The sequence below is a fragment of the Pelodiscus sinensis genome, chromosome 23 (assembly GCF_052426305.1).
Source record: "Pelodiscus sinensis isolate ZL-2025 chromosome 23, ASM5242630v1, whole genome shotgun sequence".
NCBI classification, from domain to species: domain Eukaryota; kingdom Metazoa; phylum Chordata; order Testudines; family Trionychidae; genus Pelodiscus; species Pelodiscus sinensis.
Window position 1 is genome coordinate 3,550,538 of NC_143074.1, and position 27,571 is coordinate 3,578,108.

Sequence of the window (27,571 nt, forward strand, 5' to 3'; positions counted from 1 at the left end):
ACGCGCTCCCGCCTGCGTGTCTCTGGGCCCTGCCAGCCAGTGCACATGCTCCCTCCTCCCCTGTGTGGGCCCCAGCCCCACACGCCGTCCCCAGGCGCTTTACACCCCCACCAGACACAGCCGCGCTCCGTGCCACTGCCCTGGGACAGGTGTGCGCAGCGGTGAAGAGGAGCGACCGGGCTGGCCTGGGAGGTGGCGGCAGAGCAGAGCAGAGGGGATGGGGCCCAGGACAAGGGGGAGATTGCACCAAGCTCAGGGCACCCCTAGGACGGCCGTACCGGGAACTGCTGACAATGGCCTGGCTGTGCCTCTGCCTAGGGGCATGTCACCGTATCCAGGAGCCACCCGAAGTAAGTGCTGCCCAGAGCCCCGATCTCCTCCCTCCCATGCCCGAACCCCGTATCCTAACTCCTTCCCAGCCTGCGCCTGCACCCCCTGCATTCCGAACCAGTCAGCCCTACCCCTGTGCAGCAGCCCCTCTGATTTTTCCCACCCCCAGAGCAGAATGAATTTTGTGATGTGCACATCGGACTGGTGCACACAACAAAACTCGTGTGTGTGGGAGGGGGCTCAGGCCTGGGGCAGAGTTGGGGTGCTGGGGATGAAGGGTTTAGGGCTTGGACAGAGGGTTGGGGTGAAAGGGCTCTGGGGATGAAGGATTTGAGGTCCAGGAGGGGACTCCAGACTTGGGGGTAGGGGCCAAAGGACTGGGAATAAGAGCGGGCCGGGGCAGAGGGTTAAGGTGGAGGGGTGAGGGCTCTCGGGAGGGGCTGAGGGGTTGGGATGTAAGAGGGGGCTTTAGGTTTGGGGAGGAGCTCAAGGATGGGGGTTGGGGTCAGTGTTCCCTCTAATTTTTTCCATCCATGTGGGGGATACATTTTGTTATGTGCGCTGAGGCATGTGTGGCTGTGCACCCTCAGCAGAAACCCCGGCTGCCGGCTGTGGGCGCTCTGCTAACCACCTGAGCAGCACCAGAATCTCTCCCGGGTGGCCGCCCAAGCACTCGGCTTACGGGGAACACTGGTTGGGGTATAGTAGGGGGTGCAGGCTCTGGACTGGGGATGTGGGCTTTGGAGTGGGACTGGGGACGAAGGAATTGGGGTGCAGGGAGTGGCTCCGGTTTGGGGGCCTCAGGATGGGGCAGGGGCTCGGGCTTACCTGGGCAGCTGCACTGAGGCAAGCTGCCGGGTGCCTTCTTGTCCTGGGGCACCACGTTGTGCCCTGGAAGTGGCCAGCAGATCCAGCTCCTGGTGGTGGGAGAGGGGGCATGAGGCTCTGTGGCATGTGGAGCCCTATGTCCCCCCTGCCTAGAGAGCCAGGCCTGCTGCACTGGCTGCTCCCTCACCGACCCGAGCATGGAGCTGCCCCGACCACGGGGATGTATCTCCCCTGCTGCAGCCCTGAGCCCTCAAGCTCAGATCCCCCTCCTGTACCCCAAGTCCCTCATATCTAGCTCTACCTCCGAGCCCAGAGTCCCAGCTGGAGCCTCCCTCTCCCGCCCCAGTGCCTCCTCCCACACTCTGAACCCCTCCCACCGTGGAGCCATGCAGCAGCAGCAGCCGCCCTGCTCCCCCTCACTCGCCTGCTCTGGAACCAGAGCGACCCAGCAGCCTGCTCTGCTCTGCCCCAGCCCACGACCCCCTCCCAGCTCGCTGCTCTTGGCTTCACAGCGGCAGCAGGAAACAGACGCCCCGGCCCCAGGCGCTGGTCTGCACTGGCTGCTCTGCAGTCTCAAGAGGCTGTAACGTCCAGGGCAGGTTCTTTCCCCCACACTTCCTGTGAAGTGTCTGGCTCTGCTGCAGGACCCCCGGGCCTTGTACATACGGCCAGGCAGCGCCTGCCAGCTGTGATACCAGACTGCAGGCGAACGATGGGCAGTGGAGAGAGCTTTCCTCCGCAGACACGGTACCAGCTCTGTGCCTCTGCACCCCCCAGGATAAATACTGGCCGTCAAGTCGTCTACAGCCTGTCACTGAACCACAGCCGGGCCCTTGGCTGGAGGGCAGGAGTGCCATAAGGAACAAGGCCCAGAGAGGTCAGGTTCACGGATGGTTATGTGGAAAAGGGCCAAAAGGTTAGCAGGCCCTAAATCTACTTCCTAAAAATAGTCACGGGAGGTCTGGAAAATATGAGCAAAGTGATAAGTCAAAGGCAAGTTGCAGCTAAGTTAGGACAGAACCCGTGAGGTCCCCACTGGTTTTTCACACGGTACTTGGGAGATGTTGAATGTTGAGTAGACAAGGAGACAGGAGGAAATATGTAATTATGGCTGTGGAGATACAGATCTGGGGACAGGTGCAGTTAATGTTAATTAAAGGGCATTATTGCACCTGATTATAAAAAGGGAGGCCGGCTAATTTGACAGTAGGAGCAGCCACATGGAGCCCTTAGGATGGTTCATACCCACCCTCCTCGTTTAGGGGCCAATCACCTCTTAATGGTTCATTCAGTCTCAGACTAGGAGTCTCAACAGTAGGTAGGTTACAGTGCAAGGCTGGTTTGCTTCCCTCTGTCCCAGGAAATAAAGACTTGAAATGTCACTCACCGTGTTAGTCACAGTCCCCCACTAAAGCAAATGATCCGGGACCACCCTGCAGGCTGGAATGGTAAAGAGCCCAGCTTGGTTTTGTTCCTTATTTTAACCAGTTCACTGGGGGGACACACGTCTAAGGATACAGGAGCTACAGGAAAGTGCAACCATGCAGAGCTGAGGGGCGGAGGGTAACAATCCTAACCCCACCCCCCTTCTGGAGAGACTAGCCCGGACAGACAGACACCCAGGCAGGAGGATGGAAAGCCGTGGTTTTAATGACAAGCACAGAGCATTCAACCTGTCTCTGGAGCAGGCAGGTTACTTTGCTCACCCGCCTCGGTCTCTTGGCTCAGCTGCTGATGGGAACAGCAGGCCCTCCTGGAGAGCACCTGGAATCAACTGTACCGTGCCCCATCCTGCACAATCACCGCCCACTGCAGGGTCATTTGGCTACTGAAGGGTTAAGCACTCACTGGAGGCACTCAGAAGGCTGTCCTCCCTGAGGAACGGCCCCCCACTGCCTGGGAAAAGCTTGCTATACTCCCTCAGTGGGGAAGGAGAAGGGGGAGGGGGAGGAGGGTTAGGGTAAGAGTCATCTTCATATTTATCACTGTCCAGTGTCAGAGCAGCTGGGCTTGACTGCAGCCAGCTGCTCCTGCCCTGAAGATAGCCCAGTGCCTGTGCTGCTTCCTTTCTGCTTGCTAGCTGCTTGCAGTACATTCCATACCGGGATTCTGGCCTGGGCAGCAAGGGCCCGTTCTCTCCAACACCTGAGCAGAGAGAGAGAGGAGACACACCATGGCTAGTGTTTCTCTGTGGTTTGTTGCTCCCTGGTGGGCTCTGGCAAACAGGGACCAGGAATACGTCTCGGAGGGCTAAGGGCCAAACAAAACACCATGGGACAAATCTCGCAGTCCCTTCTTCAGGCAAACTGCTCAGTGAAATCAAGAAGAGTTTTGCTTGAGTCAAGCTTGGGGGGCTGGGCTGTATGTGATAGAACTGCCTGCTCTCCTATGGGGATGTCTCCCAGTTCCAGCGCCATGTTCCTCTGCCACTCAAACACCCAATGGCCATTGGATAGAATAAAGGTTACATTGTAATTCCACCCAGGCTGGGGCCCTTTCAAAATCCGTTTAAATGTTTGCATTTCGAGTATTTTACTTCTGAAATGGCCCGTTTCCGTTTTGAACGGTGTGATAACCAATATGGGGATTCTGGGTATCGGGTAGGCGACAACTGAGTCATCCCCTGTGGTGTTCCCCTTAGATTTTCAAGAACATGCCTTAGCCCCTCTTCGTGCAGAGAGGGGCCCCCCATCAGTGTCCCCTTTTGTCCGTGGTCTCTCAAAGAGGTTTTGCTGCATTCTCTGACGCGCGTTTGCAAACAATTGGTTCGTTGTTAAGAGTTTAGCATGTTCACTTCCCTCTGGGGCATCTAGCCTGGCTATTTCCAGAGGCGGACACAGACTAGACGGCTGGTATCCGCCAACAGTCTGAGATGCTGCAGTAATTCTTACAAACCTAACTACCACGCTCTTCTCATGAAGCCAATGGGCATGCAGCTAATCAGCAATGGGACAGGGCCTTTGGCACAGGAATTCAAGGTACCTTCCCTCCCTCCCCACCCACCCGGTTCTGACATGGTCAATGCACCACAACGCTGCAAAGAATTAGCGACTGCGCTGTCATCACAGTACAGTCGAGACACTCACCTTCAAGAACCAGGGTGCTCTTGTACGGCACGTACATCCCCGAAGACCTTCTCTTCCCAAGTCCCACTTGTTGCTTCCTCGGGCCTTCCCATCCCTGCAACTCCGGCTCTGCAGACGGAAGGGGCTGACGGGCAACGCAGACGGGTTAGGTGGAGACCAAACAGAGGGGATTCTCTAGACTGCTCATCATTTTGTTTCAGCAGCTGAACACACTTGCGCTCTTCACTCACTCACCGGCACCCTGTGGCCCCTGGCTCGGGGAAACAGGATCTCAATCCAAAGGAGAATGAGTTTTCATTTCCCCACACAACACTCTTCATTTCCCTTTTGTTCCTGTACACAGAGCACCCCGGCAGCGAGGCAGCTCTCCTAGGGTAGCTTAAACTAACCCTACTCTAAGATCAAGAAGGCTTTTGCGTGTAAGTTCTTTACTGGGGTGAGCGTGTCAAGGCTGATCCATGCCCCAATCTACCGAAGCAAAGCCCCTGTGCTGACCCTTTCACAATCACTGCATGTGCAGGGGGGAGGGGGGTTTCCGATGACAGCTTAATGTCATCATTTGCATCTCTACAACAGTGTAATTACTGGGCATGCAAGTGATCAAGACAGACAAATGAAACCTTGGCCGCCCACTGGCAGGTGCTTGCTGTGTGCAGCATGACGTGATTATCAGGCCACAGAGAGCACGGACTATGCACACGCCAGAGGACTTAGCTGTGATCCTCCTCAAGTCTGTGCCTACGCTGATGAATGCTGGAGCCACAGAGCTGTTCTCAGCGGTCTGTTGTACCAGTGCCCCTTGAGAACTCTTCTGTGCTGGTTAAGGGAAAGACAAACTGCTGCCCCTGCACTGGCATCTGTTGCAGAGATAAATAAGAGGCTTTGCTTTTTGCTCGGCAGTTCACCCTTGTGGTCCTACCAGTTATCCCAGCAGAGAGGATGTAAGCTAAGGAGGGGACGGGGACCTCAAAGAACGCAGATTGTGAACAGGCTCAGAGGACTCGAGTCCAGACAGTAGGGAAGGGGGCTTTTGTTGATGGCTGAACTGTTGGTTTTTTCCCCTGCAGCTGCTGTGCATGGCAGGAACTGGACACACAGGCACGGGATGCTGAGCTGATAACCGCTGTTAAGCAGTGCTAGAGGCCAGGCTTTCTGGCCCCTTGCTAGACATTGCTTTGCCTACACTTACTGGTTTTTGTGACAGTTGCCTTTTGCTTGACGTGGCTTTCTCTGTGCCATCTAGTGTGCAGGACTCCAGCGACTGGGTGGTGAGTACAAGCAGCCTTGCTGCTGCATAGCCAGGTTGCAGTTCTGATTTGCTCTCGGGGCCCCTCGCACCTAAGGAGCCTATAGTGGGGCACAGAGCAGACAACTTAGCATTTCTAAACACTCGTCTGAACCGCAGGCCTGTCCGAGCTCACAGCCTGGAAAAGCTGGAGGCCAGCGTGCAGGCCTGCATGCAGCACAGACTGAAAGGTGGCCGGTGAGTTCAGGGCCAGCAGATGCCCTTGCACTGCCCTGCAGCAGGTGCATCTGGAGAGCACAAGAGCATCTGCAGCCCTGTACAGGAGCCCAGCACCACAGCACTCTCCATGCTCTCCTGCCTGCTACCCCTCTGTGCACTAGCCAGCCCTAAGGGGAGGGAGCGGAGGTGCACCCATGGTTCCATGCCACCCAGGGCAGTGCTGCCTGGACACATAAGCAAGTACACAAGGGACTGCCCTCATGGTGCTCGCACAGGGGCATGCCAGTCTACACTCAACATTTTTTGTCCTGTGCACAAAGGTTCTGCTAATCCGCCGGACAACATTTGAAACTCCGCTGACAAAGCTCACAGCTTGCAGGGAATGCTGGCTTCAAACTCTCTCACTCTCATTCTCTTTTTCTACACAAAAAACCTCTAGTTAGTTTCTATAGAATTGGCTGTCAGTGTCGTCTTTGGTGTAAGGTCTGGAGAACTGATTTGGGCTAAGCGACAGGTCTTTTGGGACAGGGAGAAACCTGATGTGGGGCGATTTTAGGCTTACGTCTGACCTAAGACTGGCACTCACAGTTGCAAGCTGCTCCAGACAGCGTGACAAACACTAACCAAGAAACCCAAAGACCATGCTTGCGTGTGATATTCCTAGGCGTGTGAAGATGTGAATGGCTGTGCACTGCACTGGTGATACAAGGCACCTGGATTGCCAATGCGCTCTGGGTGCTGTAGTACCGGTGAATCTGCCCTTGAAAGTTAAATTTTAACCCAATGATTTAAGGTTAATGCTACAGGCCTTTCAATCATTAAATATATTGTATGGCAGTTTTCTCCTCGGGTTTCTTGCTGGGTGCTCATGTAGGAAATCTTTAATAATTAAAAGAAAGAAAATTCCAAGAGAAGAATACTGATAGGTAACTAGGGGAAAAAAACATTACAGACAGTGCATAATACTTAATGATCTCCCAAGCCAAGCAAGTCAGAGGTAAGTTTTCTGGCCAGAAGGCTGAGTCAAGGAGCACCCTGAGTCCTCGAGAAAGAGGGAGACCCAGGGCAAGGAACTGGCAGAAGGGCACAGCAGACCGGTGGAGGACTACTCTCCAAGCTGCAAGGAGAAGGCCCCCCGATGATGACTGAACCCCGTTACAGTGGGGGAATGCACCATGGAGGGGTCTAAAGACAAGCTTTAGTTTTAACACCCAGTCCAGTTTCACCTTCACATGGTTTCCTCAGATAAGGTCTGTTACTGATTCTTTCCAGGCCTTGTTCGTTCAAACTCAGGACTGGAATCTAAAGAGAAAGCACAAATATCACGGGTGAACCCGGTACCTTCGATCAGCATTTTTAATAAATAACCTGTTTATTCCCTCCTCCTACCCAAAGCATGCTCTTCTCCATCCCACGCCCGCCCCTTTCAGCCTTCACAGCCAGGCAGTGCTGCATTATTTGACTAGAAAGCGTGCATGTTAGAGGGCAAGGAAGCTGAAGAGTGCATGGAGAGGGATGCTTATAGCTTTAAAACTCTGACAGCTGGGGCAACATCCACCTCTCTCCAGCGGTGCAGGTGCACAGTGTAGTGGGGATGCTGGGAAAAAAGATGGAAGGCCTGGTCTACACTAGGAAATCAGCTTGTTATAATGGTGTTGCTCAGGCAGATGACAAATGCACAGCCCGCTGCTCTGGACCTACCTACCGCCTCTTGGGAGGTGCAGTACCAACACCGAGGGGAGATCCCCTCCCTGGAGCAGATAGCGCTGTCACTGACGTGCTGCAGCGGTACAACAGCAGTGGTTTAGGCTCTCCATGCTGGGGAAGCTGGAAAGGGTTCTACATAGCAGGTGGCCAGGGAAGGCTTTCCCATTAGAGTACAGCCGGGGACACTCATTGTCCAAGCCATGTTCTGGTTAGCTGATGGGTGGCAGCACAGCTGTGATCCATCTCCTTGCGGTGCCCAGGTAGGACCTTGGCCTTGCAAGAGGGGGAACCCCCTTGCCTCTTCCCTGGGCAGGGACACTGGATTGCAAAAGGAGGCTGTTGGGAACGGCCTTATGTCTCCAAATCCAGGTTTCCTTCCTTCCGTTTCAACTCCCAATAGTGCCTCCCCAGAGCTCTTTACAGTCTGCAGTCGGTACAGTATCAAGTACAATAGCAATTGCCCCTTAGCTCACCAAGCTGAGGACTCAATGAAACGATGGGAAGGCTCCTTAGCCACTATCAATGCCATAGCAGTCCAGTTTTGCCCTCATGGCCATATATACTGGAGGAAAACTCTTTTAAATGATTAATAATAATTAATGAGCATTACCATGGTGCATAGGCCCCCCCAGCCATGGACCCTAGTGTGCTAGATGCTGCAGGAACACAGAAGACAGACAGTCACGGAGAGGCCCAGTGACAGGGCATGGGGAGGACAAGGGATTAAAAGGGGATGCTGAATGACAGCAGGTGATGGTCAGAGAGGGGGAACCCCTCCCCAGAGAGATCAGGCAGAGCTGTGTGTGCTGAACACAACTCAAGGGAGCAGCCCTTGAATCAGGGCTGCAGGTCAAATGTTGAGCATAGGAAACATGCACCTCCGAGGTCAGCAGGGTGACCAGCATGGGAATGGAAGTGGCTGAGGATGAGGGAGCTTGCGAGACTGAGGAGAGCCCAGAGTGGAAGTCAGACAGGGAGGCTGGGGAGGAGCTGAGGGTGGGCGAGGAGAGGACAATGTGGAATGTCACCTGCAGCGCTGTTCAAGAGGAGAAAGGGTGGGAAGTGTGAAGGGCTGGAAGCAGCAGGCCCAGGGGAGACTCCCAGCATCCTACCAGTCTGATCCACGGCAGGGAGTGGGGCAGACACAGACACCTCTGCAAGAGGCCATGTCAGACGAGCCAGGAGCGTAGCTGGAGGGAGCGAGCTGGGGAAGAGGCCTGTTAGAGATGGAGTGGGCATTCCAGAGACATTTCTGATCTTTCATTTTGCTAGCGAAGAAGGGCTCAGCCTGAAAACCAGCCACTGCAGCTTTCCGTTCGACACTGGCCTCAGGGCCAGCTATGTTCTCATTGGGCCGGCTAGTTTGTATAAACCGGATACCTTCTGCACAAGCAAAGGATGCTTTGCTTTAGCTTCAGACACATCCACTCTTCGGTTTCCCAGCTGCAGGGTATCCTGATTTTTCAACTCCACTATTGTAGCAGTCTGTAGCTGTCGGGGGGAAGAATGCCTCTTTTTTATCTGACTATCCTTTATTGTCCCTTCTTTGGCTACAGAACTAAAGACAAAACAAAGCAAACTGGTCAATATCGCCTCATTTCCAGGAGCAGAGCATGAAAGATGGGAAAGTTTGCAGCTACTAAATTTAAAGCTACAGAGTCATAAAGGAAATGTCTGTTTGAGGAGGTTGGGGACTGACCAACTCTTCCCTGCCCCAGGCTTGTTCTGAGCTGGCCACATTCAAGAGAAAACAAAGATCTTGGAGCTAGAACAGAAAAGCCAGCACGTGAGGCTTTGTCTACACAGGCAAATCTACAACACTGGCAGTTACAGTGCTGCTCAGTGCAGCAGTGAAACCTCTGTTGTGTGACCACGCTGTCAGCTGTCAGCGCAGTAGCATGACCACACTTGCAGTGGCATTTGGAGAGATGCACTCTGGGTAGCTATCCCACAGTGCACCTCTTTCTCTTCTGTCATTGAGGTTTGTGGGTAAGTGGATGAGGGGTGTCATGGGGCATCCTGGGTCCTGTCCCAGTGCCTCATGGTGCATCGCTTTGCATTCAGCAACCCCTGTGCTGCAGCCTGCGTTTGGCACTATCTTTCAGCAGTTGCAGGAATGGATCCTGAACTGTTATGCTGATAGGTCCCACCGCCATGTCAGGAATGGTAGTCGAGTTATTCCTTAAGCGGCAAGATGACAAAGAGGTGTCAGACACTGATCTTGCCATGCATACTACTATGACACAAGACTGCTTGTGGCATTAAGGGAGGTGCTGACCACAGTTCAATGCTGCTTTTGGGCTCAGGGAAGAAGCACTGAGAGGTGAGATCACATCATCACACAAGTCTGGGATGGCGTTCGGCGCAGAGGTGGGTTTGCCCCCATGAATTTCATCCAGCTGTTTGTAGAACCGGCAGGGCGTGAGTACGGCACAGGAATGATGGATTTCCTACTGTGCCTTGTGGTAGGCGTTCCACAGCTCCTTCACTTTGACCCTGCACTGCAGTGCATCCTCCGAGGTCATGCATCTCACATATGCCTGCATGTATCATAATTCCTAAGGCTGGCATGAGGCTGGGACCAGACTGCCTCCCCTCCTCGCAGCTGAGGTCCTGCACCGGATCTCCAAATTGGAGCTCTCCTGATGTGGGGAGCAGGCACAGTCACCTGGAAAGATGTGCTGAGAGCAAGGCACATGTCCCCGAGCCAAAGGAAGAGGACTTTCAAAATCCCAAAGGAATGCAAAGGGTGGGTCTGAGGGCAGGAAGGCAGTAGAGTTCAAACCAGTGACCAGAGAGGTTAGAACAGGCATTGTGGAACGGGTACCCAGCGCTGTATCCGGCGTGTCCCATTAAAGTGGTTTCCCTGGTGCGCAGGAACTGTGGAGCTAGTGCGCACTAAGTGCCTTGCCAGTGTGGACACCTCAGGAGTTACAGCCCTGGGAGCTGATTCACTGTGCTGAACCTTGCCAGTGTAGACACGGCCTAAGGCTGCCACTGTTCCCACCTGAACCACGCCTTTGTCTCCAATCTCCCTGCATGGCAGCTCACTGCACTAGAGGGGCTGGCTGGGGGCTGGCTGTGTGGTCCAGTTGGAAAGACTTACCTGTCACTTCCGTGGCTTGGGACTGATTTTATTTTTTTGGTCACCCAGTTAATTTTCTGGCTCTTGTTTATACGTAGATGATAGGGCTGGCCTCCCGAAGGGACCTTCTTGGATTTCTTTCTCTTCTGGGGAATAGCATAGTTACAATGAAATACAGACCCAGGAGGAAAATGTTCTCTCAAGCCCTTTCTCCTGGCATGTTTAATATCCCTTCCTGCCCTCTCTCCCGCAGAATATTTCCCAGTGGGAGAAGTGAGGAAGCCTTTGATCCTAAACCAATGGAAGAGGCATTCACCCCCATCAGGAAAGAGGATGGTATAACACACCTATGATCCAACCACGAACCTGACATCGACCCCACCAAGTGAAGGTACTGCCTCTCCAAGGGCCACTAGTGCTGAATGCCCCTGAATTTTAAACAAGTGAGCTGCCTGTTAAATACTGCTGTGTGTAGGGAGAAGAGCACATCAGACACAGTGGGTTGGTGGGGTTTCCTACCGCCCCCACTACTCTGCCTTTAACCCTATCCCTGCTCATTTCAGTGGGATGGGACATCGTTGGAATGCAGCAATGCTGCTGCTTGCTCATTTGCTGTGGACCAACATGAAGCAATGCCTCTCTTACTGGGGCTGAGCAAGCCACCTGCCTCCACAACCCTCTGTCCCAAGCTGGGAACTGGATGCCCAAAAGCATTTGTGTGCTACCCCTGAAAGCCATGTCCTTAGCCCTCCTCACACTCCGAAGGCACAACGCAGAGACTGACTAACGTCAATGCACCAGAATAAAGCATTTGCTCATTTTACAGTGGTCTGTTTGCCATCCCTAGATTGCAGTATAGAACGTGGCTGGGAACATGGCTAGTCCACGAGCAAACCTTCAAGAAGCTCACAATGTCATGATCCGTTCCTTTTCTATGCAGTTCTTTGAGGGAAGAAAGATTTTCAGAGACAAGGTCTTTAACACATACTCTTCTTAAAGGCTTTAGTCTAAACAAAGAAAAGCACAATTAATTACAGAAGTAGAGATACTCATGTCATAACCCTTTACTGGACACTTCAACTCCCAGCTGACCTGAAAGGTAATAAAGCTAGACCCAGACCAATATTTAAGTAACCAAAGGTCCTAATGCTCAATGGTGCCTTGAGTCCCGTACTGGACTCTCAATGCTCCTCCTGGAGCAGTCCCGTGCTGCTAGAGGCAGGGCTGCTACAAAGGGAGCTCACTGGTCTCTTCCCAGCTGACAGGGACCTTTGAGACATGAATGTCTCATGTCTCAAAGGTCCCTGTCAGCTGGGAAGAGACCAGTGTTAAGGAAAGCCTGATGCAGCTGAACTTGGCCAGACAGTTGGGAGTCAAAGATTCTCATGGCTCCAACAGTGAAATGACAGATTCCCTCTCTCCCCGTTCCAAAGTGAGAGAAAACAGAAGAAAACTAACGACAAACACATGTGAAAGGTTTAACTGGCATCATAACTGAACAGAAGAGTCCGAGCGGTGACACTATGTGCTACAAAGGAGTGGGCTCTGGGTTTGCATTTCCTACTCTTACACTCCTAAGATAGCACAGATTCTAGGGAGAAGGGCTAATTTTGTTATGTTTGACAGTAACACCAACCCAGTGATCAGAAGTCAAATTCCAGTCAATGTTGTCCCCACTCAATATTACCTTCTGTGCCAGCCTGTTCAGAACTAGCATGCTGTCCTCTGAGGCATGCAGGTAGTGCAGCATCCCACACATACGTGGGACCTCTACTTGCAGTTTCCTCTCTGAGCAAGTCAATTTGAACCTGGTAATTTCAGGACACATAGTTGCACCAATATGCAAATCACACATCCCTCTCATGCATGCATCCCTGATGACTATTTTGTCTGTGCGTGAGTCATTGTACCAGCCCAGGCATCTCACCCAAATGGGGTCTCTTCTTAAATCACTGACATGTTATGAGGAGCAGGAAACTAGTATAAAAAAAAACCCAAATAGTCCTGAAGAAGTGGGCTGTGCCCACAAAAGCTCATGAAACTATCTATAATTTTTCTTGGTCTCTAAGACGCTACAGGGTCACTTGTTGTTTTGTAAGGTTTTTTTAGCTTTTAAGGTGGTAGACTAAGACAGCTACCCCTCTAGGAAAGTTCTATGTGAATGCTTATTAATCTGCCAAAAATTACTGTAAAGTAGCTCCTGAAGACTGAAGGACAGACTCTAATCTTGTACCACTGACGTTAGTAGCTGACATCGGAGTGTGGCCTGGGCTCTTGACTGAGATTTTCCAAGCCACCTAAAAGCCTCAGGTGCTCACTCCTCATTAAAACTTAATGGGAAATTGGCATCCAAATCCCCTGGGCAGCCATGAAAACTCAGCTTTTGCATGTGAGATCCTACACCTCGGTGCTAAAGAGGAAAAATGGCCTGAACGTGAGGAAAAGTGATTGAGACTCAAAGCATGAGCAAGTCAGACACATAGGAGCGAAAGCTTCAGAGGGGGAGCCAAGTTGGTCTATAAGAGGAAAAACTTAAAAAACCAACAAATGGTCTGGTAGCACTTTATAGACTAACAAAACATGTAGATGGCATCATGAGCTTTTGTGGGCACAGCCCACTTCTTCAGATGACCAGAGTCAGAGGACCAAGTCAGGCTTCTTTCCAGAGCAGGATTGAGTACAGTGCAAAAGCCAGAAGGTGGCGCTCACATACAGCATATGACTGTGGGCTCTTCCTTGCTCCTCAAACCGGTCTCCTTTGCCATTAATAGAACTCAAATTTGTTTTTAATACAGTTCTGTCCCCTTTCCTTCACAATTCACACAACTACTATCAGTTTTCACAGCTGAGGCTGCTGTCAAGGTTTGTTTGTAACACTACTGATATTGGCTTGTTACTGGAATCGAATAGCCATGTGATTTTGATGTAAATGACAAGCTTTGTTTATCCTCAAACATCTGGAAAGGTGTAGGATCTTCCACTTAGGAAGGAACAATCAGTTTCATACATACAGAAAGGGAAGCGACTGTCAGGGAAGGAGTATGGCAGAAAGGGATCTAGGGGTCATAGTGGACCACAAGCTGAATATGAGTCAGCAGTGTGATGCTGTTGCAAAAAAAGCAAACATGATTCTGGGATGCATTAACAGGTGTGTTGGGAGCAAGACACGAGAAGTCATTTTCCGCTCTATTCTGCGCTGATTAGGCCTTAATTGGAGTATTGTGTCCAGTTCTGGGCACCGCATTTCAAGAAAGATGTGGAGAAATTGGAGAGGGTCCAGAGAAGAGCAACGAGAATGATGAAAGGTCTAGAGCCGTGGTCCCCAACACGGCGCCCGCTGGGCCCTTTACGTGCGCCCGCGGAGCAATCTGGGCTGGCCCCGCCCCCGGGCATGTGGCAGGTGCCAGCCCCGGTCGCATGGCTGGCCCCGGCCCTGGGTGCGCCGTGCGTGCCGGTGCCGACCCTGCCCCCTGCCCCCGGGGGCGCCCTGCGTGCCCTTGCCGGCCCTGGCACTGGCCTTGGCCCCGCCCCCGGGGGCGCCGCGCGTGCCCTTGCCGGCCCTGGCCTTGGCCCCGGCGGCGCCGCGCATGCCCGCTCCGGTCCCAGCCGCGCGGAACCTGAGCAGCCCCTGCCCGGGATCGCAGCACATGCCGGTGCCGACCTCGGGCATGCGGCGCATGCTTGGCCCCGCCTCCAGTCACGTGGCCTGTGAGCGGCCCTGCCCCCGTACGTGCAGCGCGTGAGCGGCCCCGCCCCCAGGCGCCCGGCAGCCCCAAAATGTTGGGGACCACTGGTCTAGAGAACATGACCTATGAGGGAAGGCTGAAGGAATTGGGTTTGTTTAGTTTAGTAAAGAGAAGATTGAGGAGGGACATGATAGCAGTTTTCAGATATCTAAAAGGGTGTCATAAGGAGGAGGGAGAAAACTTGTTCATGCTGGCCTCTGAGGATAGAACAAGCAGCAATGGGCTTAAACTGCAGCAAGGGAGGTTTAGGTTGGACATTAGGAAAAAGTTCCTGTCAGGGTGGCCAAACACAGGAATAAATTGCCCAGGGAGGTTGTGGAATCTCCATATCTGCAGATATTTATGAGTAGGTTACATAAATGTCTATCAGGGATGGTCTAAACAGTATTTGGTCCTGCCATGAGGGCAGGGGACTGGACTCAATGATCTCTCGAGGTCCCTTCCAGTCCTAGTATTCTATGATTCTATCTCTGGCCTGGATATTCCAAATGCAGCTTCTAAACTTCTACAGTACACATCCCAAGCATCCCAGCTTTACTCCAGAGGTAGGATCAGCAAAGACTACACTCCATCTCGAGGCAAGCAGAATACTGCACTGTTATGATCAGCGCATTGTGTACGCAGGGATGTGGAGCCTCCACTGGGCACATCTCCAGATAAGGGTGCCTGTCATGTATTGTTTTATAGAAAACAGGGGCAACCATGTAATCTTCAGATAGCCACTCTTAGGAGATTAAGTCCATCAGCCTATGTTGTATTTATATCACTTTGGTACTTACTTGGTTACTGCTTCCACCTCAGGCCTCTGAGATTTTTTGTGTATATTTGGGATCCATTTAACAATCAAATTTCCACTGTCTGGATAATAGTCCTGCTTGGGAGCAGCAGCCTCACTGAGCTCGATCACTTGGAGCTACAACATAGACATGGTACGATCAATCACTTTTAGAGGTGCTATTCCCCGAGCCCACAGTGAGCCAATTCCAATGGTGCTGTGGGGTCACTGCACTACTGCAGGTGTAAGTGCTACACTCTTCATTTCTTTCAGGTGAGATAACTATAAAAAATGCTCCAATCGCTTGAGATATTAAAGATTCTATGACACTAAGGCTGTGTTTACATTGGCACACTTTTCTGGAAAAGGGATGCTAATGAGACAAGTCGGAATTGCAAATGCCGCGGGGGATTTAAATATCCCCTGCGGCATTTGCATTAACATGGCTGCCACTTTTTTCCGGCTCGGGGCTTTGCCGGAGAAAAGCGCCAGTCTAGACGGGATCTTTCAGAAAATAAAGCCTTTTCCGGAAGATCCCTTATTCCTGATTTTAATGTTGGGTAATGTTGCTGGAGAAAAACAAGTGCTGCATTTCACCCCAACAGTGAATGATTATTTTAAGAAGTCAACAGAGCAGCTTTGGGATCCAAGGCACTAAGTAAATAAGTTTTAAATTATTATTAAAAATTAAAATACTAAAACCAAAAAAAAAAACCTAAAAATAAAACTAAAGCAGATGCAGTGTAAATGAGAGGAATCAAGTAAATCACTGCAATATTAAAGGGGAACTGTAAAAGAAAACGTACTTATGACTTTTGCTCTCCTTGATGATTCCATGTCACAATTAAAAAAAAATGCTAAAACCTCTGCTTGTTTTTTTATAAAAAAGCATCAAATCACAATCTTGCTGGTTTTTCCAGAAGACCCTTTTGGGGGCTGTAAAACAAGATTTGATAGGAACATTAGAGCAGCTTTCCAAGCCCTCTCACAGCTATCTAATTGTCAGGGTCGTCAAACACTGGAATGAATTGCCCAGGGAGGTTGTGGAATCTCCATCTCTGGAGATATTTAAGAGCAGGTTAGATAAATGTCTAGCAGGGATGATCTACTCTAGACAGTATTTGGTCCTGCCATGAGGGTAGGGGACTGGACTCGATGACCTCTCGAAGTCCCTTCCAGTCTTAGTATTCTATGATTCTCTCACCTCCCACATGAGGAAAGGAATGAACACACTGGAAATGTTCAGAGCTGTTTAAAAGGGAGAGAGTTTGCTTAGCTGGATTTCCCAGTGCATAATTTCAAAGAAAATAACTGTAAAAACTGTGCCAACACGTCTTAAAAAAAATAAATAACTGAATCAATTTCCATTATTGGATGCAAACCAATGATGAACAGTAGGCTTTAGCAGAATATGATCATTTTAATTTTGATGGATTGTATCAATGGATATTTTAAAGCATTTTTATTAAATTCCACTTTCACAGCTATATAAAATGATGGGTTTTAAGAAATAAATCCATTTTTATTAATTTAAATGTTCACAGTTGCAGGAAATTATGGGGAGAGGGATGAGAAAATTTACAGACTTTGGGTATATCTACACTGCATTACTCTTTTGAGAGAGGAATGCAAATGCAGCCGAGCAAAATTGCATATGAAGCGCAGATTTGAATTTCCTGCGCTTCATTTGTGTAATCACATCCGGCCACTATGTCGAAATACCCAATTTCGAGATAAAAAACGCTGTGTAGATGAGGCTATTTCGAGAAAAAACCCTTCCTTCAAAATAACCCGTTCTCCTTATATAATGAGGTTTAAGGGTTATTTCTAAAGAATGATTTTTTCTTGAAATAACCGCGTTTACACAGCGTTTTTCATCTCAAAATAGGGTATTTCGACATAGTGGCCGGACACGATTATGTAAATGAAGCGTGGGAAATTCAAATCTGCGCTTCATTTGCAATTTTGCTTGGCTGCATTTGCATTCCTCTCTCGAAAGAGGAATGCAGTGTAGACATACCCTTTGAGATTTAAAAACTTAAAGCTTTATAGCTGTTAAAACAGTGTCAATATCGTATCAAAATATACAAAGTTCTGAAGCAGCATTTTCTTTCTGTAAATTTAAATTACTACTGATGGAAATGTGTTTTTGTTGTGTGTGTGGTGATATTGATGTTTACAGACATATACCTGTCGGCACATCTAGACTATGTGTGGTTTCCGAAAGAAAATATGCAAATTCGGCTTGAATTTGCGTATCTTCTTCTGGTTTTTTTCCCCGAAAGAGGATTTTCCAATATTTGGCCCCGTGTAGATGAAAAAAATGGAAGATATGCAAATTCAAGCCGAATTTGCATATCTTCTTTCGGAAGCCACACATAGTGTAGACATGCCGCAAATATCTGCCACCGATAAATGCTGTTTTAATTTGTGCCATAACACAAGAGTGCCCAAATAGTGTCCCACTGAGGGCACCTTTGGCCACTTAACCAGCTGAAAAAGTTAGCCCTGAGTTCTGTAAAAAGCAGATCCTGGCAACCACTCATCTTTCCCCTCTGTCACTCACATTTCCAACTTTATTCAAATAGGTGAAGCTCATCTCCCTCTGTGGCATCACGCGTGACTCTGCCACTGAGTTCAGTCCTGGGAAATGAGTTCTTTCTAAACTGAAATATAGGTACAAACCAAAATCACAGTGAGACCAATACAAACTAACAGCATGCAAAGGACATTAGCTGCTATTAAGGCTGTAGTCAGGGCTGGCTCGAGCCATTCTTGCATCCCGGGTGCCCCTTACAGCTGCAATCAGATGCCCACCCCCAGGTTGGTGCAGCTTCCCGGCTAGCCCCCTCCTTAATCCGGTCCTTGCTGTAGTAGGCAGAGACCTACGCAGATACAAAATTTGTATTGCATGCAAACTGCAAACATTGTCCATAGATACAAAGCAGATTTTAAGGGCTCAAGTAGTAGATTCCCCATCATTTACAGTTTTTAAATCGGGGGTACTGGGGGCTCAAGCTGGCACAGAAAACAGGCTCAGTGAGGGTCTCATCACATGGGATGACAGCACCAAATGGGGCCTGACCTATTACAAACACAATTTTGGCCTTACTGGCTTTGTCTTCATGCAAAAACGATGTGTGTTTTTCCATCGAGAAAGCTGTCCTGATATAAAATCTTAGCGGAGACAAAGTGCAGGTAGTTCTTACATCAGTGCAGCTAACTCCGGGGGGGGGGGGGGGGGGGGCAATTAATCAGTTATACATGAGCAGCAGGAGCCATAACCTCTGTATATTCATAAGCCCTAAGTATGAATATAGTTCATATACATATTAAAAACTGGCAGATAATGCAAGGAAAATAGAAGAGCTGCAGGGCTTTCCTTCTGAGCCAATAGCCTGAGTTTCTTGGAAGGTGCCTTTGTTAGATTGTTGTTAGCTAACTTGAGGTGAAATTCTAGCAACAAGAAGGTAGTTTGTAGTCCTTACATGAGTTAGCGGATGCAGTTAAAGACAAATAATACATCTTACACAGTACGGATGTAAAATCCGGATTAATCTGTTAAACACTTAAACATTAGATTAAGCTAATGTTAACTGATTAACCAAGTAAGCAGGATTCTAGGCAAAACATTCAATTTGTTTTTTTGGTTTAAACTGTAAGCTCTTTGTGGTTGGGACTGTTTATGGATTTGTGCAATGTATACAATGAGGATCTGGCATTAATTTGAACAATATGAATATTTCAATAACAATGTATCCTATATTCCAGGAGAGTAATCTGGTCTTTTAAAGGCATTTATTTTTAAGCCCCGATTGTATAAATCAATGCACACAGTTAACACTGAAATCAATGGGTCCACTCACATGTGTGAAGTTCAGCATATGTGTAATTTTTTGCAGAATTAGGGCCATAAGTGGTAACCGTTTGCTCTGTAATGTATGAAACACGGATAGGGTAACATGTTCCATGACCCACAGGAACTACCATCTCTCTCAAGGGTGCCACCATTCTGCTACAGAGTCTTAGTCCTGGGAATACTGGAAACATTCATAAATCATCCAGAGATTGGAGGTTGGCAGCAATTCACCTGACTTCAGAATTTCTTTCAAAGAAATCATAGACTGAAGTTTCATACAGAGAAGGAGAAAAAGAGGTCTCAAGTGCAGCCAAGGAGGAAATAGTTCTGTTACAATTGGAACATCTGATCCTTTCTTGGGGAGAACAATTGCTGGGAAAGTTTACAATCTTCAGTGATGGTAACTCATCTACAAATTAAAAGCAAAGACACTGTGAACACTGAGGATCTGAGGTTACAGGAGTCTACAGTTAAAATGGACAATATTTAGTTAGAACTAAACGGTCACTCTATATATTATTTACAGCTTTGTCAGTATTCTATTAGCCCATTTTAATTGTAACTAATTAAAATGTAATTAATCCTATGCCTTCTATCAGAGAAGATGAAAATACTTTACAAACATCTGAAGAAGTGGGTTGTGCCCACGAAAGCTCATGAGACTAGCTATATTTTTGTTAGGCTCTAAGGTGCTACAGGACCATTTGTTGTTTTTTAATTTTTTTCAGTTACAGATTAACACGGCTACTCTTCTGACACTTTTACAAATAATAGTTAATTCAGCTTCACAATCCCTCCAACTCCCAACCCAGCTTAACCCACCATGGAAAGGGCAGCCACCTCTGCACTATTTAATAATGCAGGGCAATACTACATAACAGTTTGAAAGGACATGAAGAATAATATAAATCTAATTTCAGGGAGAACTTTTAGTTAGGATAAATTTCATTGCCTCACTGGAATTTGGCTGTGACACCAAATTTAACATCTAGTTACACAGAAAATCAGGGGCTATTTAATAATCATAAGTGCTCAAGATCTGTTTTACCTCTCACATGAAAGATTATTGCTTTTAAAAACTGTGATGGGGCAGTCCATATTCTTTATGGAAATGTGCTTATGAATATAAATATAACATAACTGGAATATGCTTTATGCAGAATACGTTGCAAAGTATCATTGGAAAAGCTGCAATTTACTGAATATGATTCTCTCATTTGTTTGCACGTATCATTTTTGTAGACTCAAGTTAAGAATATTGAACTGTGTATCTGTAAATGCATATTTGCTGTTTTCGGTCACTCCCACTGATTACACTTTAAGGCTATCAGGGCCCGTTAGCAAAGAGACAATAGAGCTTAATGTTCCTGTGGACTTGTTGGTCAGCCTGTGAAGTATGGAGACTAGGGCCTTGCAGATACATGTGACCATGTTACTTGGTATTGGAATTTAATTTAGATAAATTCAAATGAGAAATTAGGCACACACATTTAACGTTAAGGGTGACTGAACAAACTACCAAAAGCAGTGGTAGGTTCTCAATCTCTGTATCCTGTCTTCAAATCAAGGCTTAAATTTCTTTCTGGATAATATGCTTTAGTCAAACACAAGTTATTGGGTTCAGTACAAGAGTGATGGTGAAATGTTATGGCATGTACCATGCAGAAGGACACAGTAGATGATCTAATGATCCTTTCTAGCTTTCAAAAAAAAGCTACAAACAGTCTAACTTGACCTGTTAACTTGTGTAAAAACAACAAATTGTACTAGGATTGTCCCTGAAGTTGGCTAACAAGTTCAGAATAAACTTAAAAAATAAATAGTCTTGCAGCACCTTAGAGACTAAGGGTATGTCTACACTTGCACCCTCTTTTGAGAGAGGGATGCAAATGAAGACATTCGAAATGGCAAATGAAGTCGGGATTTAAATATCCCATGCTTCATTTGCATAATCGCATAATAGCGCTATTTTGAAATAACAGTCGCTGTTAAGACGTGGTTATTTCGAGAGAAAACCTCTCTCTTGAAATAACTGGTAACCCTCAAAAGTGGGTGTAAGTGTAGATATACCCTAATGAAAGAAGATGGTATCATGAACTTTCATGGGCACAACCCACTTCTTCAGATGAATGGAGTTCAGAATAGAAGTTTCTCCTCTCAGGCTTGTCTCCGCTGGCAATTGCGCAAGAAAGCTTTTGTCATTCACAGGTGCTTAAAAACCCACCCTCCTGAATGGCAAAGCTTTGACATGACAAGTACTAGTGTAAACAGTGCATTGTCCATGATAGCCACTCCTAGGGGGTGGAAGGTTTTTGTAGGTAAAACTGCCAACAGTGTTTACGCTGCCTGACTTTTAGGGAGAGGGCAGAGTTGCTAAAAGCTATGTAGAGTAGACATGCCGAAAGATAGGGTGGGCCATGGTCACTGGGTTTACCTTTGCTTTCTGAAGAAGAAACCCTGCAGAGTGTGTCAAAGTTTCTTAAACGGATCCGAGGCTGTCCCTGTTCAATCCTCCTTATAGTGTCCCAGCACTGTGGGTGTTGGCAGACAGCCATGTCACAGATGGTTTCGTCCCACTGGCTGACACCTGCAGTCACCATATTTGCAACCATCCAGACATTAATGAATAGCAGTAAGCTGGCAATACTGGATGTCTGAATACTCTGCAAAAACAGAAGAACTGAACACAGTGAGAAATGTTAACAAGAATCGTAACATTACCATAAAATAACAGCACATGAAGTAGTCATAATTTCCTACTTTTATTCTGGGTTGTCTTGTTAGGTGACTGTGATCCTGGGAACCCCTCGATGCCAACTAGCAGAGGGCTCACCACACTACAACACACTTTACGTCTGACACACTGATTACCGCCAACAAACTGCTATCATAATATGTATCACATGGAAACCTGCTGGTCCCGAACATCATTGCACGATGCATGAATAGCTTGTGTACAAAGAATGATAGATAGATAGATAGATAGATAGATAGATAGATAGATAGATAGATAGATAGTGCTTCTTCTGGGAGGTCGGGGCCGAAATGCGGTCGCAGGGGCCCCTTTAATTGCTGCGTGTCCGAGCAGACTCCCATCTGGTGAAAAGCGAGTGCTCAGGGCCGGATGGGGGCTGTGCTGGAAGAAAGCAAAGAGTGCTTCCAAAAAAAGGTGATGGTACGCTGCATATCGTAACAAAAAAAGGAATGTATATATATGTGCTAGAAATGTATTATGAAAATATATGTAGGAAGCAGCGCAATAAAGGCTGCCTGGCCAATTAAGCCCTCTCTGTGGCCTGCTTCTCATGGGGTGAGTTGACAGCATAGCGGGACAGTCCTCAGTGCTGCGCAGGAATAAAAAGCTCCCAATGCAACAGCATCACGTCACCCAGCTCCCACTTTGCCACCTGAGGGGGATTCCAGAGCCCGGGGTATAAAGCAGCACCTGGGGGGCAGTGTGAGGGCGCTGGATTGACTTGCTGAGGCGACACAGAGGGGGAGCTAGAGCCACAGTCTTCAGCGGCCACCACCCGGCACCCACTAAGGTAGGAGTCGGGGGCTGGATACCTACGCACAGCTGGGAAACAGAGAAACCAGAAACCACGACAGTACTAGGGAACCCCAAGCCTGTCCCGCCCCCACCTGTGTACCCCGGCCACTCCCCTCCCCCCACCTCTGTCCCCACGGCCACTCCCCTCCCCCCACCTCTGTCCCCACGGCCACTCCCCTCCCCCCACCTCTGCCCCCACGGCCACTCCCCCAGCCGCTCCCCTCTTGCCCCCCCATCCAGCCACCATCCGCTCCCCCTCCCGTTCTCTCCCCCGCACTGCCCAGGCCCCCCCTACATCCCCTGCGCTCGCGGGGGCCGCCTCTCACCTGCCCGCGGCTGCCCAGGCTCGGCCCCGCTAGACGCGTTGCCAGGCAACAGCCCGCGCCCGGGCAAGGCGGGTGCGGCCGCGGTGCACGCCGGGAAGAAGGCGGGGGCGGCTGTCGCCCGCGCGCTGCATGCTGGGAGGGGTGAGAGGTCAGGGGCTGGGCGCGCGGTTCGGTTCGCGGGGCCTTTGGTCCGCACGCGGGCGGGGGCGCAGGGAGCGGACACGGAGCCAGTGGCCCGCGGGCCGGGCCTCCACTGCCCCCCCCTCGGGTATCCACTCCCCCCCCCACCACTGTCAGCGCCGGGAGGGGCGGCTCCCCCCGCGGGAGGGGCGCTGCTGGGGGGGCGGTCTGCCTGCGCGCCCCCCCCCCGGGCTCTGGGCCCACCGGCCTGACCCCGCCGCGCCCGCTGAGGAGCCCGCGCAGCACTCGCAGGTGTCACGCGCTGGGTTCGCTTCCGGGGGGAGTCTGACACTGAACCCCCCCCCCCGGGCCCTGCAGCCCCCTGGCCTGCACCCGGGCACCCTGGGGCAAGCCGCGGCCCGCGGGCACCTCAGCAGCGTCTCTGCCGGGACACGTAGACGGGGCATGAGCGCTGAGGCGGTGGGGTCGGACCCCCGCACGCTCGCGGCCGCCTCTGCTGCTTTGTGAGCCTGCAAGGGGCTGCTCGGCCGCCCGTTGCTTTTAAATATAAAATCGTGGGCGCCACCCGCTCGTGAAAATGTGGGTTGCGCCCACAGAAGCTCATGGCAATATAGAGACAAAAGCAACAGAGAGTCTGGTAGCACGTTAGTCTTTAAAGTGCTACCAGACTGTGTGTTGTTTGAATTCATCCTGTCCAGATTAACTGGGCTACTCCCCTGAAGCTTATACACATAATGTTAGTCTCTGAGGTGCTACAGGACCACTCTGGGGTTTGTTTTTTTTTTAAATACACAGGGGAGTTAAGAAAAAAAAATCCAGGGAATCCCTTTTACCTCTGCTGGTTCTGCAGAGGTATCGGGAATAAAGAGTAGTAAAGATATTTTCTCATTGACAAGCAACTAGATGTATGGGGCAGAGCTGCTGAGTAAGCTGGTGTCACTTTTATATGGGCACTTTGCATAGCAGAACTGCCTAGCTCTACTATAATAATGAGACGTGTTGTATTATAAGCAGAACTGGTAAGCAGAAAAAATAGCTTGAATAGTTCTCATTTTAGTTCTAGGTGTTCAAAGATGGCAGAAAGACCAGAGGACTTGAACCTGCCCAATGCTGTCATCACTCGGATAATTAAAGAAGCAGTGAGTATCACTGGAGAGCTAAAAGCATTCAAGAAGATTGAATTAAAAGACTGAAAACATCAATAGAGTACAGTGTGCCAGTTACACATAAATTGGGTCCTTTGCTGTGTAATTTTTTAAACTTTTGTGTTGTAGATGGTAAAACAGTTTGATGGGAAAACTGTCAATTTGAAATTAATCATTTGCTAAAAAAAATCCCTTGATAGCTCTTGTGGTTTTACAGCTACTTTTTTAGCATTTTTTCTGCCCCTTGCTTTGAGAGACATACCAGAACAGGGAAATCTGACTACATAGTAAAATGAACTTCTTTATGCCAGGTGCTCAAGGTAAATTGGGAAAAACAGAGAAATACTGTTCTGTGATCTTTATTGCGTTTTTTTTTTAAGTTGTAGTTTAACGGGTGATGCTTACCAGGTAACAGTTAATTGGTGCCAGGGAGTAGCCCCTTGCCCGTGACCTGCAGTAGATGGAGGGCTGCTCCAACCCACCATGCCACAGGCCAGGGTGGGAACTGGCAGCCACTCACGGACCCAGGAGCCCTGCTTACAGAGTAGGGGGATGCCGTTCCAGCTGGGCTGCAGCCTCCTCTCAACCCCAAATCCTGCTTAATCAATTACCTGGTTAAACCTTGGTTAACTGTTTAAATGGGATTTTACATCCTTACTGCAAATACTCAGGATGATTTGACCAAACTGGTGACTTTCAGTCCCATTAGACTGGACTTGATAAGTCTCCAGATCCATATGACTTGAATTGCATCTGATAAAATGGCATTTCCCTTTTCCCAGCTTCCTGAGGGAGTGAACATTTCCAAAGAAGCTCGGAGTGCAATATCTCGAGCTGCAAGTGTGTTTGTGTTGTATGCCACATCATGGTAAGCATCACTGGTGACCTGATCTAATGGACCATTTGATCTGTAGCTAGCCTTTCTGCTGGCTCTCTTTGATGGAATTTTTTCACTACCTGTAATGAAAGACATGTTTATCTTTCATGTACACGAAGCATTATAAAGCTTCATGTGGCTTTAGTTTGTAATGTGACCTTTGTGTAATATAAGATTGTTAAAAATAGTTTTTGATTAAGTAGCAAATACTTTCTTTTGCATCAGTGCTTCATAATGCCATCAGTTATTTGCCCAGTATATACATTCTGAGGGCCTACGAAGATGGGGCTGGGTTATTGCCTGTTCCCAGTAGTGATCACTTACATCCTGAACCATCACATTTGATTTACCTTTATCACTGCACTTTATCATTTTTCAGAAAACACTGGTCATAAAATTATAAAGCCTTTTTATAGCAAACATTAATTTACATAAGGGCTCCTTGTTCTTGCGTTATGTGAATCCATTGTAGCCTTATGACTTCCCTTCTGAGTGCTAACCTAAATAATGTAGTAACTAACTAGGCATGTTTCATACTGTATGTTAAATTACTCATTGAGTTTTATAGCATTTAGCTTCCTCCTGCACTTAAATTCTCTAAATCTATAGCAGTTGAAATTCAGTTTGATGGCATACCTTTTAATTTTACAGGGACGTTTGAATACTAGTGAACTTTTAAAAAACGAATTAAATTATACATATATTAACTACATATTTGCTAGTGTCCTTGAATCATCTTGCCACTTTTACAACCACATTTAAACATGCTTTTTTTTTCTTGTAGTTTAAAAGACCCATATAAATGGTAACCTCACTAACGTGAAACTGACTAGATACACTTAAATGCACACTATAAACAAAGGTGTTTTTTTTTTTAAATTTAATCTGTTTCCTGGTCAGTCATCCTAGGTGCTGCTTATCACAATAGCAATTGAGTATTTCAGAGAGCCGTAATTTTTTAAGTTGGCTGTGCTGCTTTGAACAGATGGAATTTGGGGTTGATTTGCTATTTGATATTTATTCTGCTTCCTCACTTTAACTAGCGCAAATAACTTTGCAGTGAAGGGGAAAAGGAAAACACTGAATGCTGGAGATGTCCTCTCAGCCATGGAGGAAATGGAGTTCCAGCGATTTATCGCGCCTTTGAAGGAATCATTGGAAGGTAACTTGTTCTTTAATTGTATATTAAATTAGTCCTAATGACAATGAGTCCTATTTACCCTGAGGGTTGGACATCCAAATCTTACCTCCCTTTTTTTGTCAGAAAATTTTTCATTGCAGTTTTAATGGGGACATATGAACATGTAGTTTACCAGAACTTCTATGATGTAATTTCATAACTGTATTTTAAGGATGCACAGTCATGGTTTTTCTGTCTTTCCCCATCACTTCTGTGTTGTGGGAGCCTTGTGTTCTGCGTAATGTACATGAATTCCTGTTACCTTCTTCCCATCTTTCTGCTAAACATCATTTAACATAACTTCCTCTAGAGCCTGTCAGCACAGCTCAGATAACAGGATGAGTAGCTACTATAAAGAGATTCAGTGTTCCATTTTTATAAGCCTGGAGAGCAAGGGGAGACCCTGGGTCATAGCATGGGGGAGCACATCTAGATTGTCCCTACAATGGATACAATAACATACATATGTCCAATTGTAGTTCTCTTGTTCTGTTAGTTTACAGGCGTGAGCAAAAAGGCAAGAAAGAAGCAAGGAAAGACAAGAAGGCAGACTCTGAGGAACAAGACAAGAGCAGGGAGGAGGAGAATGATGAAGATGATGAACGGATGGAAGAGGAGGAACAAAATGATGATGAAGAGGTGGATAACTGAGCTTCCTGCAGACACACAGGCATGTGGGCTGGGCTGGGCTGCCCTCCTAGACATATACATACTGTAAATCAACCTTGAAGTGTCCTCTTGCTTTCCAGTTTCCAGCAAAGTTCTGTGCTGCTCCTATGGGATCCATCCCTCCTGGCTTTCATTCCCAGGTGTAAGCAGGCATCCTGATGAGATTGATGCAGCTTCTGTCGTGGAAAGGCCACCTCTTCGCCATTGCATGGGGCACTTGGTACTCGCTCCAGATTCTGAAAAGCCAAGGATATTGACTGCTCTTTAACATTGGATTTGTTCTGTGATGCAACATAGAATTTCAAAGATTCCCACAGGGAAAGCGGTGCAGAAAAGTATTGAATAAGTTTGTTTTTGCTTACTAGGGCGGAGTTTGAATTTAATAGGCTTTAGTTTGTTGCATTTAGGTTGTACATAATATGTTGAGACGTACCACAGTGGTTTAGAATGCTGAGCACATCAGGGTTTTGAGCTGGATCCTTTCATTCTGGTGGTGCCTTCTCTTTCCAAAGTCACTGATAGTCCCACCCTATTTGGTTTAGACCTTAGGCAATATAACTACACGGATCAGCTCTCCACAGTCCTGACTCTTCTGCCCAGGATCAGTAAAATTCAAAGAACTGTACTGTGCTTCTGTAATATAATTTAATACCCAAAGTGCTTATTTTTGTGTTATAAAAATACTAAGAGACTGACAGGGTTTTTATAAAAAATTCTTGAAATAAAATTAACGGCTAAGAAACCTTGATTGTGTCTCAAGTGACTCTGCAGGAAGGTTTCGATTGAATTGTCAAATTATTTC

At 48.2% G+C, this 27,571-nt stretch overlaps 2 protein-coding genes and 1 long non-coding RNA gene across 16 annotated transcripts; 2 read left to right on the forward strand and 1 right to left on the reverse strand.

Moving 5' to 3' along the window:
• Positions 1 to 213: 213 nt before the first annotated feature.
• LOC149521736 (uncharacterized) lies at positions 214 to 11,324 on the forward strand. Its single transcript, XR_016347764.1, has 3 exons — positions 214 to 350; positions 10,755 to 10,892; positions 11,065 to 11,324. It is a non-coding gene; the product is annotated as an uncharacterized LOC149521736 (long non-coding RNA).
• C23H9orf43 (chromosome 23 C9orf43 homolog) lies at positions 2,789 to 22,878 on the reverse strand. 9 transcript variants are annotated; one of them, XM_089772881.1, is made up of 12 exons: positions 22,758 to 22,878; positions 21,316 to 21,544; positions 19,113 to 19,290; positions 17,589 to 17,688; positions 15,027 to 15,160; positions 11,412 to 11,508; positions 10,523 to 10,647; positions 8,797 to 8,974; positions 6,936 to 7,011; positions 5,434 to 5,591; positions 4,245 to 4,368; positions 2,789 to 3,303 (listed from the first exon to the last, which is right to left on the reverse strand). In XM_089772881.1, the coding sequence occupies exons 2-12, from the start codon at positions 21,491 to 21,493 to the stop codon at positions 2,984 to 2,986; spliced, it is 1,668 nt and encodes a 555-aa protein (XP_089629007.1). In that variant the 5' UTR covers positions 21,494 to 21,544; positions 22,758 to 22,878; the 3' UTR covers positions 2,789 to 2,983. The 9 variants fall into 9 exon arrangements, with proteins under 9 accessions (XP_089629007.1, XP_075761453.2, XP_089629003.1 ...); XM_075905338.2 differs by having other exon boundaries at positions 11,397 to 11,508; XM_089772877.1 differs by having other exon boundaries at positions 11,397 to 11,508; positions 21,316 to 21,561; positions 22,758 to 22,862.
• On the forward strand, positions 22,859 to 27,511 carry POLE3 (DNA polymerase epsilon 3, accessory subunit). 6 transcript variants are annotated; one of them, XM_075905341.2, is made up of 6 exons: positions 22,859 to 22,905; positions 23,956 to 24,037; positions 24,826 to 24,911; positions 25,964 to 26,082; positions 26,597 to 26,739; positions 26,850 to 27,511. In XM_075905341.2, exons 2-6 carry the CDS (start codon positions 23,972 to 23,974, stop codon positions 26,913 to 26,915), a joined length of 480 nt encoding a protein of 159 aa, XP_075761456.1. In that variant the 5' UTR covers positions 22,859 to 22,905; positions 23,956 to 23,971; the 3' UTR covers positions 26,916 to 27,511. The 6 variants fall into 6 exon arrangements, with proteins under 6 accessions (XP_075761456.1, XP_075761457.1, XP_075761459.1 ...); XM_075905342.2 differs by having other exon boundaries at positions 22,875 to 22,898; XM_075905344.2 differs by having other exon boundaries at positions 22,902 to 23,025; positions 26,597 to 26,770.
• Positions 27,512 to 27,571: the final 60 nt, after the last annotated feature.

What these genes read in the sequence shown, in the direction of transcription:
- C23H9orf43 (XM_075905338.2), bottom strand. Translation starts at nt 21,493, where the DNA reads ATGGTTGCAAATATGGTGACTGCAGGTGTCAGCCAGTGGGACGAAACC. An exon ending in ATCCTTTGCTTGTGCAGAAG is followed by an intron (nt 7,012 to 8,796) that starts GTATCCGGTTTA and finishes CTTTCTCTTTAG; the next exon opens with ATTCCAGTCCTGAGTTTGAA. An exon ending in TCTGAGGAAACCATGTGAAG is followed by an intron (nt 5,592 to 6,935) that starts GTGAAACTGGAC and finishes GCCCCACTATAG; the next exon opens with GCTCCTTAGGTGCGAGGGGC.
- POLE3 (XM_075905341.2), top strand. Translation starts at nt 23,972, where the DNA reads ATGGCAGAAAGACCAGAGGACTTGAACCTGCCCAATGCTGTCATCACT. An exon ending in CTCGGATAATTAAAGAAGCA is followed by an intron (nt 24,038 to 24,825) that starts GTGAGTATCACT and finishes CCCTTTTCCCAG; the next exon opens with CTTCCTGAGGGAGTGAACAT. An exon ending in GTGTTGTATGCCACATCATG is followed by an intron (nt 24,912 to 25,963) that starts GTAAGCATCACT and finishes CACTTTAACTAG; the next exon opens with CGCAAATAACTTTGCAGTGA.